Below are 16,182 nucleotides of genomic sequence, written 5' to 3' on the forward strand. Positions count from 1 at the left end.
TAAAAATTTAAATTGGAATTATAAAAATATTAAAATATATCTATTATATTTTAATTAATATTATAAAATTTTACAATAAAATATTTTCTATAATTTTATTTTAAAACTATAACTTTCTAAATATAATTTTCATAATTATTATAGTATTATGATTTTTGATATTTTTATAATTATATAAAATGTAAATATTGTTAATTTATTATTTAACCGCTGTTGTATTTGGTAGTTAACCAATCGTAAGTATTCCGCAAACGCACTAATTTCTAACCACAGAACAAGCCGTACAAATCTCTTAAAATTGCTAGAAACTGCAACCACTCGCATTCGTAAACTTCCACAACTGCAACCGTAACCGCTGCGTTTAAACCAGAGGCCATAGTAAGCAAAAAAGATACTAAAAAGACACCGAACTATATGTAGAAAGGCCTGATTAAGGAAAGGTCAGAACAATGGGCCTTTTCCCAGCCCAACTGAAAACCTCTGCAACCCTAAAAGCCTCTCGCCATATAAAAACCACCGTCGTCGATTACTACAGTTTTCTTTCTCAGATTTAGGGTTTCTCTCAGTTTCGGCTCGGTCCCAGAACCAAGATCGCAGGGCTTCAAGATGGTACATCCTCTCTCTCCTCTCTTTCGATCGTGCTTAGTATGAAATGTGACTTTGAAATGATTTTTGATATGATGCAGCCGTCGCACAAGTCATTCATGATCAAGAAGAAGCTTGCCAAGAAAATGAGGCAGAACAGGCCAATCCCTCACTGGATTCGTCTTCGCACTGACAACACCATCAGGTTTTCATCTACTTTTGTTTCTTGTTCTGTGGTTGATCCATTAGGGTGTAGTCAAGTGAATCTTATGTGTGGTTTGTGTTTGGTTTTCAGGTACAACGCAAAGCGTAGACACTGGCGCAGAACCAAGCTTGGATTCTAAGCCGTCTTACTTTTGCCTATTCGTGAAAGCTCTGTTCTTTCCAAGACATTGTTTTCCTTTGTTTGGTTCTTTAGCGTTTTGTTTTTTCAGTTTCGATTTGTGGCAGTTACGTTGTTCACAGTTGTGTAAGACCATCTTTAATCAATTATGTTCCCAGATTATCCATCCAAGAGTAATTGTGTTATTTCCTCGAGTTCAATGATTTTGGAGATGACTTTTGTTTATTTTGAATTGATTTTACCATAGTTCTCTCGATATTCCTAAAGCAATCTATATTTTAGTCTCATGTTGGGTTGATGAATCTGATATAAAGTGTTTAACAACACAATGGAAATGGATATTAGGCTTTGATTGTTCTTATTAAAACTTAAAAGTTGTTTGAAATAAATTTTTCTTCTAGTAGATTGTGTATGCAAACATGATTAAGCAACATAAGACTTTGCACTTCAGTTGATAAATGGATTTAATTTTGTAAACTGTAGACTAGCTCTCTGCAAGCAAGTTTTGGCAAGATAGCTTTTGCACGTTAACTGACAAATTGTTTCGTTTGAAATGGTAAAAGTTGCGTATTTATTTTTGTATACAACAATAAGAAGCGTTTATACAAGGGTGGGTTGGTTGGTTGATCTTTTCCGTATTTTTCAAATATAAAAGAAATCATTTGAAGTTGAGAAACATACCAATTTAACATTCAAAAATCTAACCACTCATACGTTTATACAGAGAGAGGATCCTTTCGTTGTTGGAGTTCCATGGACGCTTTCTTCTTCCATTATGTACATATGCAATCCTAACTATTACTCTTACGAGAGTTAATATACTACACTTTCAAAAACAAACTCTCATCAGTCTCTACATTTCGAATACACAAAAAAAAATACACACTAGTCATAAAACGTGATGTGGGAATTTATAAAACAATTTATATACTCAACAACCCTAATAGACTTCTATTCTCACATTCTTACACCCCCAAACTTTTGAGATGTTCGGATGATAATACTATACAAAGATAAAACGAGGCAAACTATAACTATGTATTTGGAAGTTGCCCATCATCAATCATCGGGTTAACCGGAGAGTCCCTCCTAGCTCTACCGGAACCAATGGAACAAGTGAGTGAAGAACATCGGTTATCAGCGGCCGGTAACTCGGTTCTGGCTGTACGCACAGCACAGCCATGGCTGCTACCTAAGAAAAGAACAAACAGTTATCGGTTCAGCAATTGTACAATGCAATCTCACTGGTTTACATCGGTTAGATTCAAAACCATCAAATCAAACCTAATGGATTGTCACATGCAACATTCAAGTTTAGTCAAAAACTACAAAATGGACTTAAACCGGTTCGATCTTGAAAACTAAACCTGGTATAAGTGCTTAAGATCCATTGTATCTTTTATAACCGGGTCCACGATGTTTGGGAGTTTCGATCTATCGGTAAGTTGTGGCATTGCCTGCAACATTATCAACACATCTATAAATCATTAACCGATTCAAAACCAACACATACTGTGGACCTTCTTAAACCGGATGATACATACCCAAGTCACAAGAGATTGACACTGAGATGGACTCAATTTCTCAACCGGCCTTCTACCCAACAAAAGTTCAAGAAGAACCACCCCAAATGCATAGACATCACTCTTATCCGTCAACTTTCCTGCATAACATACACACAAAAAAAAAACAGTATCATCAACAAAACCAATGGTCCTAGTCTAGTGACCCTGATTTAACCATTTTCGGTAGTCAGGATATCTGTAATGCATTGGATTGTTCAATACAACCGTAAGATATGGGAACGAGCCAGAGCCAGAGGCCCAGAGCCAGAGCAAAAGAGAGAATATTACCGTCTAGGAGATATTCCGGGGCAACATAACCAAGTGTCCCAGAGAGTTTAATGTTGTTACTCCCATGCACTCCAACCGATACAGCCAGACCAAAATCTGAAATCTGCATTGTTGCAAAGAGATGTAACGCAATAAACTAGTACAACTTCTAGGACCTAAGATTTGGGTTTCGAGAGCTAGAACCAGTTCTAATCAGCAACATTTTCAAAGCAGAATTTACCTTGGCATTGAAGGAAGAATCAAGAAGAATATTAGAAGATTTCAAGTCTCTGTGGATCACCGGTGGACGACAATGTTCATGGAGATACTCTAGTCCTCTGCAGACAGCCAGAGCAAAAACCGGTTTACATGTTTATAGAGGTTTAAAAAAAACAAGATTAACCAATGAGAAAACCGGTAAACGAGCTGAAAAGTGTCGGCTATTTAATTATACCTAGCTGTATCTAGAGCAATCTTCATACGCATATGCCATGTTAGAGCGGATCCACACGAAGGTCCTAAGACATTAATTATAAAGATAAAATCAATAAATTAAAATGATTTAATCATTCATGTGGCCACATGACCTATTTAATTCATATCCTTTCTATTTATATAATATTATCTCTTTGGGTTAAACAAAATCATTATTAAAGTTTCAGAACATGTTTTTTTTTACCATGTAACTGATCATCTAAGGATCCTTTCTCCATCAACTCATAAACGACGAAACTCGAGTTGATTTCACTTGCAGAGCCCAACAATGATATAATATTGGAGTGCTGGATCTTGCTCAACAGCTCAACTTCATTCTGTTTAGATCTCCATGAAATCAAAAATAAAGATCCAAGAATCATATGAACTTTGAGAGTTATTCTGTCTGTTACCTGAAATTCTCGTTTTGCTTCTTGGGTAACGTTTTCGATCTTTTTAACCGCTGCTTTAGTGTTGCTGTCCAAAGAAGCCTTGTAAACGCATCCGAAACCGCCCTGTCCGATTACATTACTGTCTTTGAAACCGCCTGTCGCTTTCTCTAGCGTCTTGGAATCGAAACGCTGCACATAACCCTGATTGCTAGATGTTCTGTGAGTTTTAATTGAGCTTAGCCGCCTCATAAACATTGAAAATGATGAAGTCCCACTCTCAGCATCTTCATTTGAAAACATTTTATAAAGATCATTACAAAAAAGAAAATAATCATAAACAAAACTTGAAGAAGATGAGAAACAATCAAGAAACATAAAAAAAATGACCAAATTCAATGAATCAACTTATAAGATGATGAAATTACCCGGAATCTTGATGGGTTTGGGAGCTTTCTTGCGACAGTACATCCAGAAGCCAAAGCAAATCAAGATTATGATACCAAGAGAAGAGGAACTGATTATAAGACCAATCAGAAGTTTCTTATGTGCATCTAATCTGTGTTCTTCACCACTTCCCATTTGAATTCCTGACACAAGAAAGCAAAATAAAAACACAAAGAAAATTTCTCTAGTTCGTCAATTCATTGAGTAGATTTTATCTGTGGAATATGTTAAGTTTAATCAAACTCACATAAGAAGGGAAATATTAATTTTTCTTACAAATTTTTATTTAAAAAGACAAGGAGTGAGTAGCTAATAAATACTGTAGCATTTAATTATCGAATACAAAAACAATTTTCGTTTTGATTTTCGAAATTCGAGGAGGGGAGATAAAATCCAGATACCCAGAAATTAAATAAAATTAAAGACAATGAAGTCAACCAAATGGTATTAACAAGAACACAAACTCCCAAATAATCTTCATTCAAGCTACAATCAATATTAATAATTGAAATATAATCAAAAAAATGAAACAAGAAAAAAAAAATACCTGGAGAGAAAGTAGTCATGGAGGTATAAACAGGAGCTATAGAAGGATTTGAAGCAGCAAAAGATGATGAAGAAGGAGTGAGGAATTGAGTAGCAAAGATCTTGACAAGAAACAGAAACTGAAGATGAACAAGTTTCTTCATTTTTGTTTTGTTTTTTTGCTAAGAAAAGAAGAGTTGTGAGTGTATTCACTCTCAAGACGTTTTGGGGTTTTGAGATTCTTCAGAAAGCGAAGAGTGAACGAACTATCGCTTTCTCTCTAAGCTGTCTCTTTCTCACTCGCTGTCTTCTTGAAACCTCTTTTTATGATTGCATAAAGGAGGGAAAGAGAAAGGGATTTCCTTTTTAAAAGAAGTTGGGGGTTCTCGTTTATTGAACCGTTATTATTATTATACTAAAGGTGATGAAGTAACGAGGAAAGATTCGGGACAAATTCACACTTTCTTTACTACTGAATTTTTAAACGGAGAAACTATTTAGAAAATGTGTTAACAAACGAGTTTGTGTAAACAGAGAGAGCACTCGTATGGTTAACAATGTTGCGTCCTATAATTCCTATCATCAGATAAAAAAACAAGCAAACAACCAAAACAAATCAGAAATAGATACCATGTCAAACTGATGATTTGGTAAAAGAAAAAAAAAACTGATGCCTAGCAACATCCGATGATGAATGAGAAGCCAAACTTGCAACTTCCTTCTTTGAACCCCAGTGTGAAAAAAACAACACACAAAACAAAGAAAAAGTCAGATGGTTGTGGTTAATGGCAATGTCTTGTTCATCATTTGTTTTATCATCTGGCCCAAGCAGTGTAACCTGCAGATATAAGCAAGCCTGTCAAGTAAATCCCATAGATCTATAACTTTATCAAGTTTAAAACCATAGTGATTTTCAGAGTCTGAGAATGGCATTTGAACAGAAATATTTTACATTTAGGATAGTTTTGCTTACATTGCAATCGAAATCGTATTTTCGAGTAAGGGTTATGACTGTATTATGTTCTTGTTCTGACTCAAAGGTTAGTATGAACGTTAGACTTTTTCTTGGTTGCCAGAACAATGCCTCGGCAGGAGCCTTAATATTGCCTCTAACTCCACAGAGCTGAATAATTAGTATACCAAAAGATATATACACTTGTAGAATTTTTTTATAGAATGTCAAAAGGAGTTATCTCTTGTGAAACAGAATGAATAAATATATCGGGTTACAATCTCTAGATACCTGCCTGGATGTCGAGTATATTTCTCTCGCCTTTGTGATCCATCCCCGGGACAACTTTATCCTCGTTGGTCTTTCCAACGGTAAAGACATGAATTTGAGATGCATAGTCTTGTCCATTTTATCTGTGATATAACCACCTGAAGAAGAGTTTGGAATGTTCAGCTTATTGGAAAATGATCAGAATTTTACACTTGGATATTTGATTGATTCAACCAGTGTCAATGTAATGAATGTGTTTCGAATCTTCGTTATGAAAACGTGTTTCGAATCTTCGTTATGAAAACGTGTTTCGAATCTCTCTTATTTTTTCAAGGGGAAAGATAAACATGTCTTTAGTTTTGCTTTTATATGGTTTTAGTGTTTATTTTAGGAGTATAATATGTAATGCGTTTCTTAGGTTTGGTTTCATAATATTATTATTACCTGGTTATTGTGTAAGTGGTATCGATGTAATCTTCTTTTTTAAGTATTTCTTCTATCCTTGTACTTTTCTATCTAATTTCGAAATAACTCTTTAAAACCCCAATTTGTTCAAGATTTTCTCTTGTTCAATTGATTCTTAGTGAGATGTTTGTGGGTAATTTAGAAAACAGAGGTTGCTTGTGAGGATTATTAGGATTGATTAAGTATTTGTAGAGAACACCGGATGCTTGTGAGAATTATGAGGAGATTTTGATTGCAATATACAATCACCACAAGTTGCATATAGCTAAGGGTTTTTTTAGATGTCATTTTGGACAGGCCCGGTTCAATGTTATACTTATATGAATAACGTTATTAGTTTTTTAAAACGAGTTATACTTTATTTTAAAAGAGCCTTAAATTTCTAACTAAAGTTTTGTAAAAAAAAATGGTTCAATGGTACACAAGGATTATCACAGCTGCTCTTAGACCATTTCTAATGGTACACAATATTTTTTTCTATATTTCACTAAAATAAAATAATTTTATTATAGAGCTAGATTTGCTCCAATGGTTCAATAGAGTGAATATAGAGTAATGTTATTTTTTAACTCTAGGGACATATCTAATTCCACTCTATTTTTCACTCGAAAATATAGTTTAGAGTAAAAATGCTCTAATGATACTCTATTTTTTACTCTATAATAGAGTCAAAAATAATTTTACTTCAAATATAGAGTAATTTTTTTTGTTCATCACACTATTTTTTACTCTAAAATAGAGTACTATTGAAGCAAACTCAAACTCTATTATAAAGTTACTCTATTTAAAGTAAAAAATAGAACACACCAGTGGAGATGGTCTAAATATAGAATAAGACCATCTTCAATAAAATACAAAACTTCCCTCTATATTTCACACTAAAATAGAGTAAATATATTATAAAGTTGGATTTGCTCCAATGGTTCACTATATAATAGAGTTAATTTATTTTAGAAATATAGAAAAAAAATATTGGTTGTACTATTTGAGATACCTTTTAGGACATTTCCAACTCCACTTCATTTTCGATTCTGAAATATAATTTATAGTAAAAATACTTCAATAATACTTTATTTTTTACTCTATAATAGAGTACTATATATATAGTAAAAAATAGGTTTACTCTATATACAGAAAATTGTTTTTTTATACATCATTCTATTTTTCACTATAAAATAGAGTACTATTGGATTATATGACAATTTTATTATACAGTTATTCTATTTTAGAGCGAAAACAAAGTAACCATTTAGAAAAAGTTTTATTGTTGTAGTTTAATGGGCAAAGAGTGTCTTTGAACCTAAACAAATATGACGTACTTTGGTTTTCTATTTTTTTTTTGTAAAACCCCAAAACAAAATCGAAATAGAAATTATTTGAATTTTGTTCAGGTTTAAATCCAAAAAACCAAAAACCCGAAATCCGGGTTAAATCCAAAATAAAAATAAAAAAAAATATTTGGGCAATTCAGGTTTTTGAAATTATTTTGTATAAATTATACTCTTAGATGAATATAATTATTTTAAAACTAAATATAATTAATATTTTAAGTAAATTAATTATATTTCAGATACTATGGTATATATTTAGTTTTAGGTTAGGTTCCACTTTAGTTTTTCGGATTTAGAAAATAGGAACCATTTAAATTTTGTTCAGGTTTTGGCTTCCATTTTTGTGTTTGGTATTCGGATAATACGCCGATGACTCGTCTATTTATTGGGCCGTTAATGGGCTGGGAATGGGGAAAACACCGAAGAAGATTCCTCACCATCTCGACCTTAGCTCCAAGAGAGTAAAAGGTGGGTCCCATAGCCATGGACCCAATCTAAAACCTTTTTCATCATCGTCGACAACAAAACAGAAAAAGCGAATCTCATTGAAACAAAAGAAATGAAAAAATTCATTTTATAATTTTCATAAATGAAGAAGAAAAGAAAAAAATGAAAGAGAGGAATAATAATAAGGAAGGCTCATATAATAGTCCCATCAATCTCATCTCTTTTCCATTTCTCTCCAACTTCCCCTCTCTTCTTCTCTCTCTTCTTCTCTCGCTCCTTTATCGCCGTTTCTGTATCTGTGAGTTTTATCAGTATCCATTTCGATGAAGAAACAAACGCCAACGGCAGTTACGCAAGACGAGTGGGTGACGGCGGCTCTGACGGAAGACTCTGTGGTGGTGGAGCTTCTTCTGCGACTCAAGCACGCCGGAACGGTAGAGTCCGCCGCGAATATACCTCTGTTACGGTGGGGTTCTCGTAAACCGAGGTCGAGACTAGGCGTTGGAGGCGTTTTAAAGAAGGAAACGGATTCGGCTAGAGCCAGTCCGATGACTCCTCTATGCTGGAGCGGCGGATCTGGCAGCGGCGGCTCTTCTTGTCCCTCCGCCGATGGATTTGAAGACGCTAGTCGTCAGTCTACATGCTCTACGTCTACCGGGTACGGATCTAAGGTATGTCAACGTTCCTCTTCTTCTTCTTCTTCTTCTCCTCTGGAATCTTCGTTTCCTCTTACTTTTGGTTTCGATCTGGTCGATAATTGGAGGATCTCCTCGTGAAATTGCGAATTCGGTTTTGTTAGCGGTTTACCGTTTTCGATTTCCGGTTTATTTTGCTGACGTCATCGTACGTAAACGGTACATCGTCGAGCTTTTTTAGCTAGATTGGGTTTTGTCAGTTTTAGTCCGGAAAAGTTTTGATTATTCCGCCAGAAAATTAAAGCTCCAGTTGTTTTTTTTTTACCTTTTTACCCCTCAACGTAGGTGGATTTCTTGTTTACGGATCCAGCCATTGAGTCAAACGTTTTAACTTTTTTGGGGATTAATTATTTTATTTTTTGTTCAGATTTGTTTTTTTTCTCTTTCGTTTTGGGAAAGTTGCACGATTCGTGGGCGTGACTTTAATATTGCTAATCTCCCCCACTTTAAATCTAAGATTTTTTTACTGTGAATTTAATCTGAATAACGAACCGGTAATTTCGTAAACCGGTATTTAGCGTTGGTTAAAACCGGTCGGGTTTTGTTAGTATTGGTCCCATAAAAGATGGGGGATTGTTGATGTGCAGAGTCAAAACTTGAGTTTTCTTGGGTTTACAAACGCTGTCGTTTTTAAACAAGTGGTGTAAATCTTGTCGGATATATTGTCGTCACGTGATGATGATGTGGTTTGATGGTGTCATGTGAACCAAGCCACGGGATTACCATGATGTGGCGTGCGTGCATGATCCATGTTCTATGAAAATAAAAAATGTTTTATAATTTCGAATTAAAGAGTCCTCTTTAGCATCTAATACCTCTCTTTAATCTCTTTTATATAATCGTTAACCAATGCGTGTATATGTGGCAGGCGTTACACGTAACAAATGAAATCAGCAGCTACAAGAGATCTAAGAAACAAAAGGTAACCACTTGACACTAAACTTCTCTCTCTCTTTCTTTCTTTTATCTCGCACGATCTCTATATCTAATGCTCTTGGGGAATATTCTGCAGATTTTCTTGGACCTTAAAGATGCAGAGAACTTTCAGTTGAAGGAAAGACTTAACCTTCAAAAGGTTTATTTTTCTCTCTTTTCTTGAATATTTGCTTTACCAAAATCGTATTCTTATAGATCTGTTATCTTTTCATCAGAATATTGCAAATGTGCAAGCGACATACAAGAAACGAAGTGCCAAGAACCAAAGCTTGAAGAGGATGAAGGTGTGTGTGTGTGTGTGACTTTAATGCATTTCCGTTCTCTCTCTTTTTTTTTTTTTAATTCCGCTGATCTTGAAACCTGAATCAGAATCGTTTACTGTTTTGTAGCTTGAGTACTCAGATCGAATCAAGAATATTTCAGTTAACAGATCTAATCTCGACGAGACCCGGAGAAAGAGGCGGTTACCTTTCTCCAGCTCTGGAAAAGTGGTGAAAAAGGAACATTCATACAGAACAACAAGTGAAACTAAGAGATCTGAAGAAAAGGGTTTCTTCTTCCTTCCTGATCTGAACATGACACCCATAGAGGAAGAAGAGACCTTGTACGGGACGCGCTAAAGAAAGCTTCAAACTGCAATGCCGTCAGGTAATTACTAGAGAGATCAGTGGTTTAGCTTTTTGTCCGTGGTCAGAGGAGATGGGAGGAGTAAGCGATGAGTTCGCCGACAAGAATTCACGCTACTCAACAAGGATTCGAGAAGATTTTATGTAAGAAGAGAAAAAGGGAATGAAACAATGTAATAAGAAAAGACATTTTTTTTTCTCTCTCTAACTCCTCTCTAAAAAACAAAGAAAAAACCTTAATCTACGTTTGCCTCCGGGGCGGCTGGTCCTTGCAGCGTTACCGGAGGGCTCCTTCCCTCTCTATCTCTTGTTTTTCTCCTTTGCTCTGCTACTCTCCTCTGACTCCCTCCGATATGCGTTTGTCCCTGGTGTCTCGAGATTCTCGTCGGCGGAGGAACCTAGGCTGAAGCCAACGGTGGTCTTGAGTTTCTGGTGATGAGGCGAGGCAGGTGTAGTCGTGGTTGGTGGTTAGGGTCGGTTTTTTTTGGGGTTGCGATCTGTTGGTGGTCGATTTTCATTCTTTAGATCTACAACAAATCTCAGCGATTCGTGGCGCGTGCTCTGGAACGGTGGCTTCTACGCTCGGGATCTGTCCGTCTACCTGTCTTCTGTGTCTTCTCGTTATCCTGGCGGAGATGTTCAGCGGCGCGTGAGTCTTCCCTACGCGTGGTGTCTCGTCGTAGGGCGGTTCAGGCTGTCTAATGCTCAGTAGGTGCGGTGTGGTTCATCCTCATCGATGCGTTTGTAGGACTATATGGCTTCGTCGTGTGGCGTATCCGGCAGTCCTCGGTTTGGCGCGTGGCTCGACGTTTAGGCCTCCGACGATAAGTCGTCTATGGCTTGGGTTCGGAACCACTTCGTGGGCTCCTTGCTTGTCCCCCTCTGGTCACGGCGGACCACCTTAGTGCTCGTGCTAGTTTCCTTGGCAAAGAAACTAATCGAGTCTCCTCCGGTGTTCTTTACGGCTGTTTATTCTTCGATCTGATCTGTTATCCGTTCTTGTCGGTCAGTTTCTCTGGTTCTCAGAGACTGTCCATGTCGAGACTCTCTTATCCGCTGGGTCATTCGGTTAAGTAATGTCTCGTGCTTCCATGTGCTTGAGCCCGTCATCCCAGCACTTGAGCTAAGCGCGCCTGCGCTCTGCGTTCTTGTGGATGTGCTCCTCCGACTCGTGTGATGGCCCGGAGGGCTAACTGTGGTGCTGCGGCTGCTTCTCACCCCCATTTTTTGTGCAGGTCTTTGGCGCTTCGCTCCTTGGAGCTGTATGCGTCCGAATAATTGCTCGATCTTGTGGATGCAGGCGTTCTAGGCCTCTTGAGTGGCTGTCTGTTTGTGTTTGGTGGATGCTTAGGAAGTCTACCTCGAGCTGTTCTTGGTCGAGCCAATCATAAAGAGCGGATCATCGGGGAGGGCCAAAATTACCGGGTTCCGACTCTCGAATTAACTGTGGCTCTTCCTTTTGTGGCAAGCGGTTGTGCGAATTAGCTGAGACCTCCAATAGCAGCTTCTGTTTGTTGTGCTTGTCACTGTGTTGTCAAGATTGTGTGGGTGTTTAGTTTTGTTTTATTTCCTCCGTTTCGCTTCTTGTTACCATTGTATTTCTATCAAAAACTGAAAATTGGTAATAATATCTTTACATTTTACCAAAAAAAACAATGTAATAAGAGGATTACTAAATATTATTCTCGATTTTATCTTCTCTGCTTATGAAATGAATTTCTTGGGTATAACGATATTTTGCTTCTTGTTTTTTTTTTTTTTGCGAAGTGTGCGCAATTCAAGAAAAAATGTAAGCCACCAATTTGGCTGTTCTTGTAAAAATCTTCTTGTTTCAGCAAAACACTAGTTATGTATTACTAAAAGCACACTAGATTCTGAAGCCTACTGTGCATATCACAAACGTCACAAATGGTTCATGCATTGAATGGTACCTAAATACAATGAGAAATGGCTCATGTCACTATTACCTTAAGAATCTGAAACACAGCCATATCTTGAATCAGATACAGTGATGATGGGAAATGGGAATTTCTTACCTATCACTCACGCGCATGCTCTGTAGTAATTGGCTCTTCATCAGATACTTTACCTTTGAATGATGTCATTGTTTGCCCTCAGATTACCAAGTCTCTGTTATCTGTATCTAAGATTACACAAGATTACACTTGCTCTTTGAAATTTGATCTTATTGGGATATGTGTTAAAGACAAGAGAATAAAGAAAGTTCGCGTACGTGAGGCAAGTGTTATAGTTGTATATTGATTGATTAGTCGTGTTACACAACTTGTATTGCTTGTGCATGTGTTTATTGATTTTTTTAGTGTCTGTTAGCGTTCTTTTCTATATTAATAATGACATTAATTTGGGCTTAAATATTCAAGCGGACTGTTCGAATCATGATCTATTATTAAACTAGAAAATGAAACAAAATATCTCAAGGGAGAAGAAGAAACTTGCATAGCCAAAACACAGTTGCACACTAACAAGTCTAACATAGATTGAGTTTGAAACACAGACAAGTATTCGAGCACATGTTTTGTTTTGCCTGATATTGATCTGTTTACTTGACCATATTTTTGTTTTGCTTAATCAACAAGGCGATATTAAGTAATGTATGGTTGATTGTCAACAATGACTCGCATATTGTCAAGGCCGTCTTTAGTTTTCTACAGCTACGGTTTTCTCTTTTCTTCCAATCCACAAATGGATTTAAATTTGAAATATTGGAGTAATGAAAACTATTAAAGGAATGTAATCTTGCTTACAGGAAGAAAAAAACAAAATTATTTTAGGATTCCCAGTTAGGAATATTAGCCGTAGCTTCGTTCACCATACTTACCAATGTCACCTGCGTTGTGTTATGTCCAATTAGTGATCAGGACTGTGCAAGAAAAAAAAAGGAACTATTGAAGCCATACGTACCACGCTCTCAGGAACACCTTGGGGAGGCAATGTGAGTTTTCTTGGGGGCGGTTTATCACCGTAAGACCGTTTATCGAATCTCCATTCTCCAATCTTCCCAACCATCATCTTTCCCTGTAAGTTGGGAAACCCATAAAACACAGTACATAACCCAAACTTATTTCTGTTGATTGATTTTTGTTTCATCATTTTACGTACCTTCATGTCGAAATCGCAACCGTAAGTGTAATGTATGATGTACGTATTCTTTGATTCAGTGTCCCAAGGAGGCTACACAAGAAGAAAAAGGTACATGATTTGTTATGCTCCAAAAAGTCTGAAACTTATCAGTATATACTATATATAAAGTTTTATTGATCAAAACCTGAATCATGAAGTCTTTGTGTAGAATGTTGCTCACACCATGTAACGCAGACGAAACAGCATATGCATACCTTATAACAAAAATAAAGCATATCATGTTTAATATAACATTGTAATTTGTAAGTCTAGAACTTGACGACAAAGAAGAGTAGAGAGACGTATATACATTTCAAGGACCCATCCAAAAGCTTTATCTGTTTGTGGGTCATTCTTCATAGCTAAAGAAACGTTCATCCATGTTGGAGCAATTTTCATCAATGCATTCTAACAAACAAACATTAGATTATTTATGAATGTAACCAGATATATTTACACCACAACGACTTGGATTAAGGGTGAGATTACTATACTTTAGAAACGATCACCGGAGAGTTGCCAATGGGGTCGATTTTTGATATCAGGCCATTGTCCTTAGGGAAGAATTTGCGGAGAACCGCTTCGTATTTCTTTGGTTCAATATAGGAAAAGGGAAATGCAGCCCCGAGATTGCCTCTGGCTAGGTTCGGTATTGGTTTAACTATGATATGATCAGGTTCCGCCATAAGAATGTAACTGAAATGGTGATCAAGAAAAGAAGAAAAAAATATGAACATCAAAAGTGGCATTCTCCTACCTATATATGGGGTTGAAAATCAACAATCTTAACTATGGTGTATTAAGAGAATAGGTAGTTAAAAGAATATTTTGAAAATAGGGGACTAAGAATGTAAAATTGTACATACTCTTCCTCTATGTGTGCTTGTTGAAGCCATTGCACAAACGCCCAAGGCCTATTCAGAACTACATATCCCTGCACATTATACACAACTCATCATGATATCACCATATGAATTTTTGTTTATTTATTTTTTTTAGAAGAATGTTCACCATGAAAAGGTTTTAAACATATTACGATTTTATTAATTTAGAATAATGATGATTTTGCCCAGGGTTATTTAAACATCTCAATTCTCTATGTTTTCTGTACACCGGCTTTTGTATCGTTTGCGATGCCCTTTTTAGGGATAACTTGTTAAAAAATGAAGATGACTATGCTTATTGCAAAAAGTTTTATTTACAACTTGAACATCACTTCTTTTGTCGAACATTACCTATTTATTTTGAACATTACTTATTTTAATAAATCATATCAATATCATACAAGATTTGAGATTATTTTCGTTAATGTGATGGCTATTTTCAGTTATAAACTTCAGAATAAAATATTAATAGCATGATCATTCTCAAATATAGGTAGTGTATGATAAGTTTTGAGCTATATATATGTAAATTTGTGTTTCTATCTTATACCCATCATCAATAGAAAAAACTAATTATAAAATAATAAACCTGATCAACACCAGAGGGAAGAGGATTTGCAACAAAGGTAGGGATCTCATTCATGAGACCATCGGGTCGACCCGAGTGCAAGATTCGGGTATACCCGCCCATCTCCGAACCAGGTTCGTCCCTGAACCTGTTGTACCAATAGTACATGATCCGACACTGCCATGTGCTATACACAGAGTCAGTGGCTGTCACCGCCGTGTGAAAAAGTCTCTTAGTCTTCTTTGGCGGAGTCTTGACGGAAGATATGACGTCATCTCTGGAAGAAAATGACCGACGTCCAGGGAGATCTTGCTGGAGAGGAGGATCACCGGAGACTATGTAGTTGTACCTGATTATTAGAAATAACGATAGAGTCATGAGCATTGGGAAGAAGAATTTCCCACGAAAACCCATTTTGTTTTTTTTTCTTTTTTCTATGTTCAAAATGTATTCATGTGATTATGAGTTTGATTTGTATATATGTCTTGAGTAATAAGAAGAAGACACAAAACAGTTTCAGTTTGTATAAAAAGTCGTCGCTAATTTTGTTATTGTGAATGAGTAGTAGTTGCGAGAAAGTGGTTGGTCCCACAATGTTTCGGTCTTCGCTTCGTTTTCTTCTTCTTCTTTTGTAATGAAAAATGATTTGTTGTTTTATGATTGTATTTTCTTGTTATTCAGTATATAATTCTCTTTTTTTTTCTCTTAGATCAGCTTTATTAATAGAAAAATAATCTACTCTACCAGCTTGTTGTACAATATTGTTATAGTTGGACCAGTTGATTAATAATTTAACAAATAAAACTAAATATATCTAGACATATATTTGACTACACCTAATATATCTCAATAATGAGGCTGCGAGTTCTTAGCATTTTGATTTGTTCTTATTACAGAATTGGATGTGTTCTGCTATAGTCGGGTCAGCTCAGGCCTACCAGTCACTGAACCACTAATAAGCCAATGATATAAGAAATTTCCTCAGTTAGTTTTTATTCTTGAAAAGGAATGTGTAAATGATCACCGTTGTTATTGCAGGATGGTAGCGCTTATAGTAGTTTCAATGCATATTTTGACATTTATTAGTCTCGTTAATCTTTTGTATGATTCCTGCGAGCTCATCATCTTTCCCTACATGTTTATCAACTATCTTCTAATGTATTATTAACTCTAGTGATCTTGTCTGATTATCTTCTCTTGCAGTTTCTTCAGTTTTCAAGCTTTGCCAGAACATTCAGAAAGTAAGAGTTAACTTATGATCTATCTCTTGTT

At 36.1% G+C, this 16,182-nt stretch overlaps 4 protein-coding genes across 4 annotated transcripts; 2 read left to right on the plus strand and 2 right to left on the minus strand.

The window, feature by feature from the left end:
- The first annotated feature begins 432 nt into the window (after nt 1-432).
- Nucleotides 433-1,117, plus strand: LOC103864616 (60S ribosomal protein L39-1). Its single transcript, XM_009142382.3, has 3 exons — nt 433-609; nt 687-790; nt 881-1,117. Exons 1-3 carry the CDS (start codon nt 607-609, stop codon nt 927-929), a joined length of 156 nt encoding a protein of 51 aa, XP_009140630.1. The 5' UTR covers nt 433-606; the 3' UTR covers nt 930-1,117.
- A 596-nt stretch (nt 1,118-1,713) lies between these two features.
- Nucleotides 1,714-7,921, minus strand: LOC103864617 (probable receptor-like protein kinase At1g80640). Its single transcript, XM_009142383.3, has 10 exons — nt 4,618-7,921; nt 4,052-4,213; nt 3,648-3,910; nt 3,440-3,572; nt 3,215-3,278; nt 3,002-3,098; nt 2,782-2,884; nt 2,473-2,591; nt 2,296-2,385; nt 1,714-2,120 (listed from the first exon to the last, which is right to left on the minus strand). Exons 1-10 carry the CDS (start codon nt 4,757-4,759, stop codon nt 1,992-1,994), a joined length of 1,302 nt encoding a protein of 433 aa, XP_009140631.1. The 5' UTR covers nt 4,760-7,921; the 3' UTR covers nt 1,714-1,991.
- A 243-nt stretch (nt 7,922-8,164) lies between these two features.
- Nucleotides 8,165-12,157, plus strand: LOC103864619. The gene is made up of 6 exons (XM_009142385.3): nt 8,165-8,731; nt 9,624-9,677; nt 9,768-9,830; nt 9,907-9,975; nt 10,081-10,490; nt 11,975-12,157. The coding sequence occupies exons 1-5, from the start codon at nt 8,384-8,386 to the stop codon at nt 10,309-10,311; spliced, it is 765 nt and encodes a 254-aa protein (XP_009140633.1). The 5' UTR covers nt 8,165-8,383; the 3' UTR covers nt 10,312-10,490; nt 11,975-12,157.
- Nucleotides 12,065-15,993, minus strand: LOC103864620 (hydroxyproline O-arabinosyltransferase 2). The gene is made up of 8 exons (XM_009142386.2): nt 14,932-15,993; nt 14,325-14,392; nt 13,953-14,154; nt 13,769-13,866; nt 13,604-13,673; nt 13,438-13,509; nt 13,240-13,353; nt 12,065-13,165 (listed from the first exon to the last, which is right to left on the minus strand). The coding sequence occupies exons 1-8, from the start codon at nt 15,322-15,324 to the stop codon at nt 13,106-13,108; spliced, it is 1,077 nt and encodes a 358-aa protein (XP_009140634.1). The 5' UTR covers nt 15,325-15,993; the 3' UTR covers nt 12,065-13,105.
- Between the last annotated feature and the right edge of the window lie 189 nt (nt 15,994-16,182).

Source organism: Brassica rapa, chromosome A04, assembly GCF_000309985.2.
Source record: "Brassica rapa cultivar Chiifu-401-42 chromosome A04, CAAS_Brap_v3.01, whole genome shotgun sequence".
Classification (NCBI taxonomy): Eukaryota; Viridiplantae; Streptophyta; class Magnoliopsida; order Brassicales; family Brassicaceae; genus Brassica; species Brassica rapa.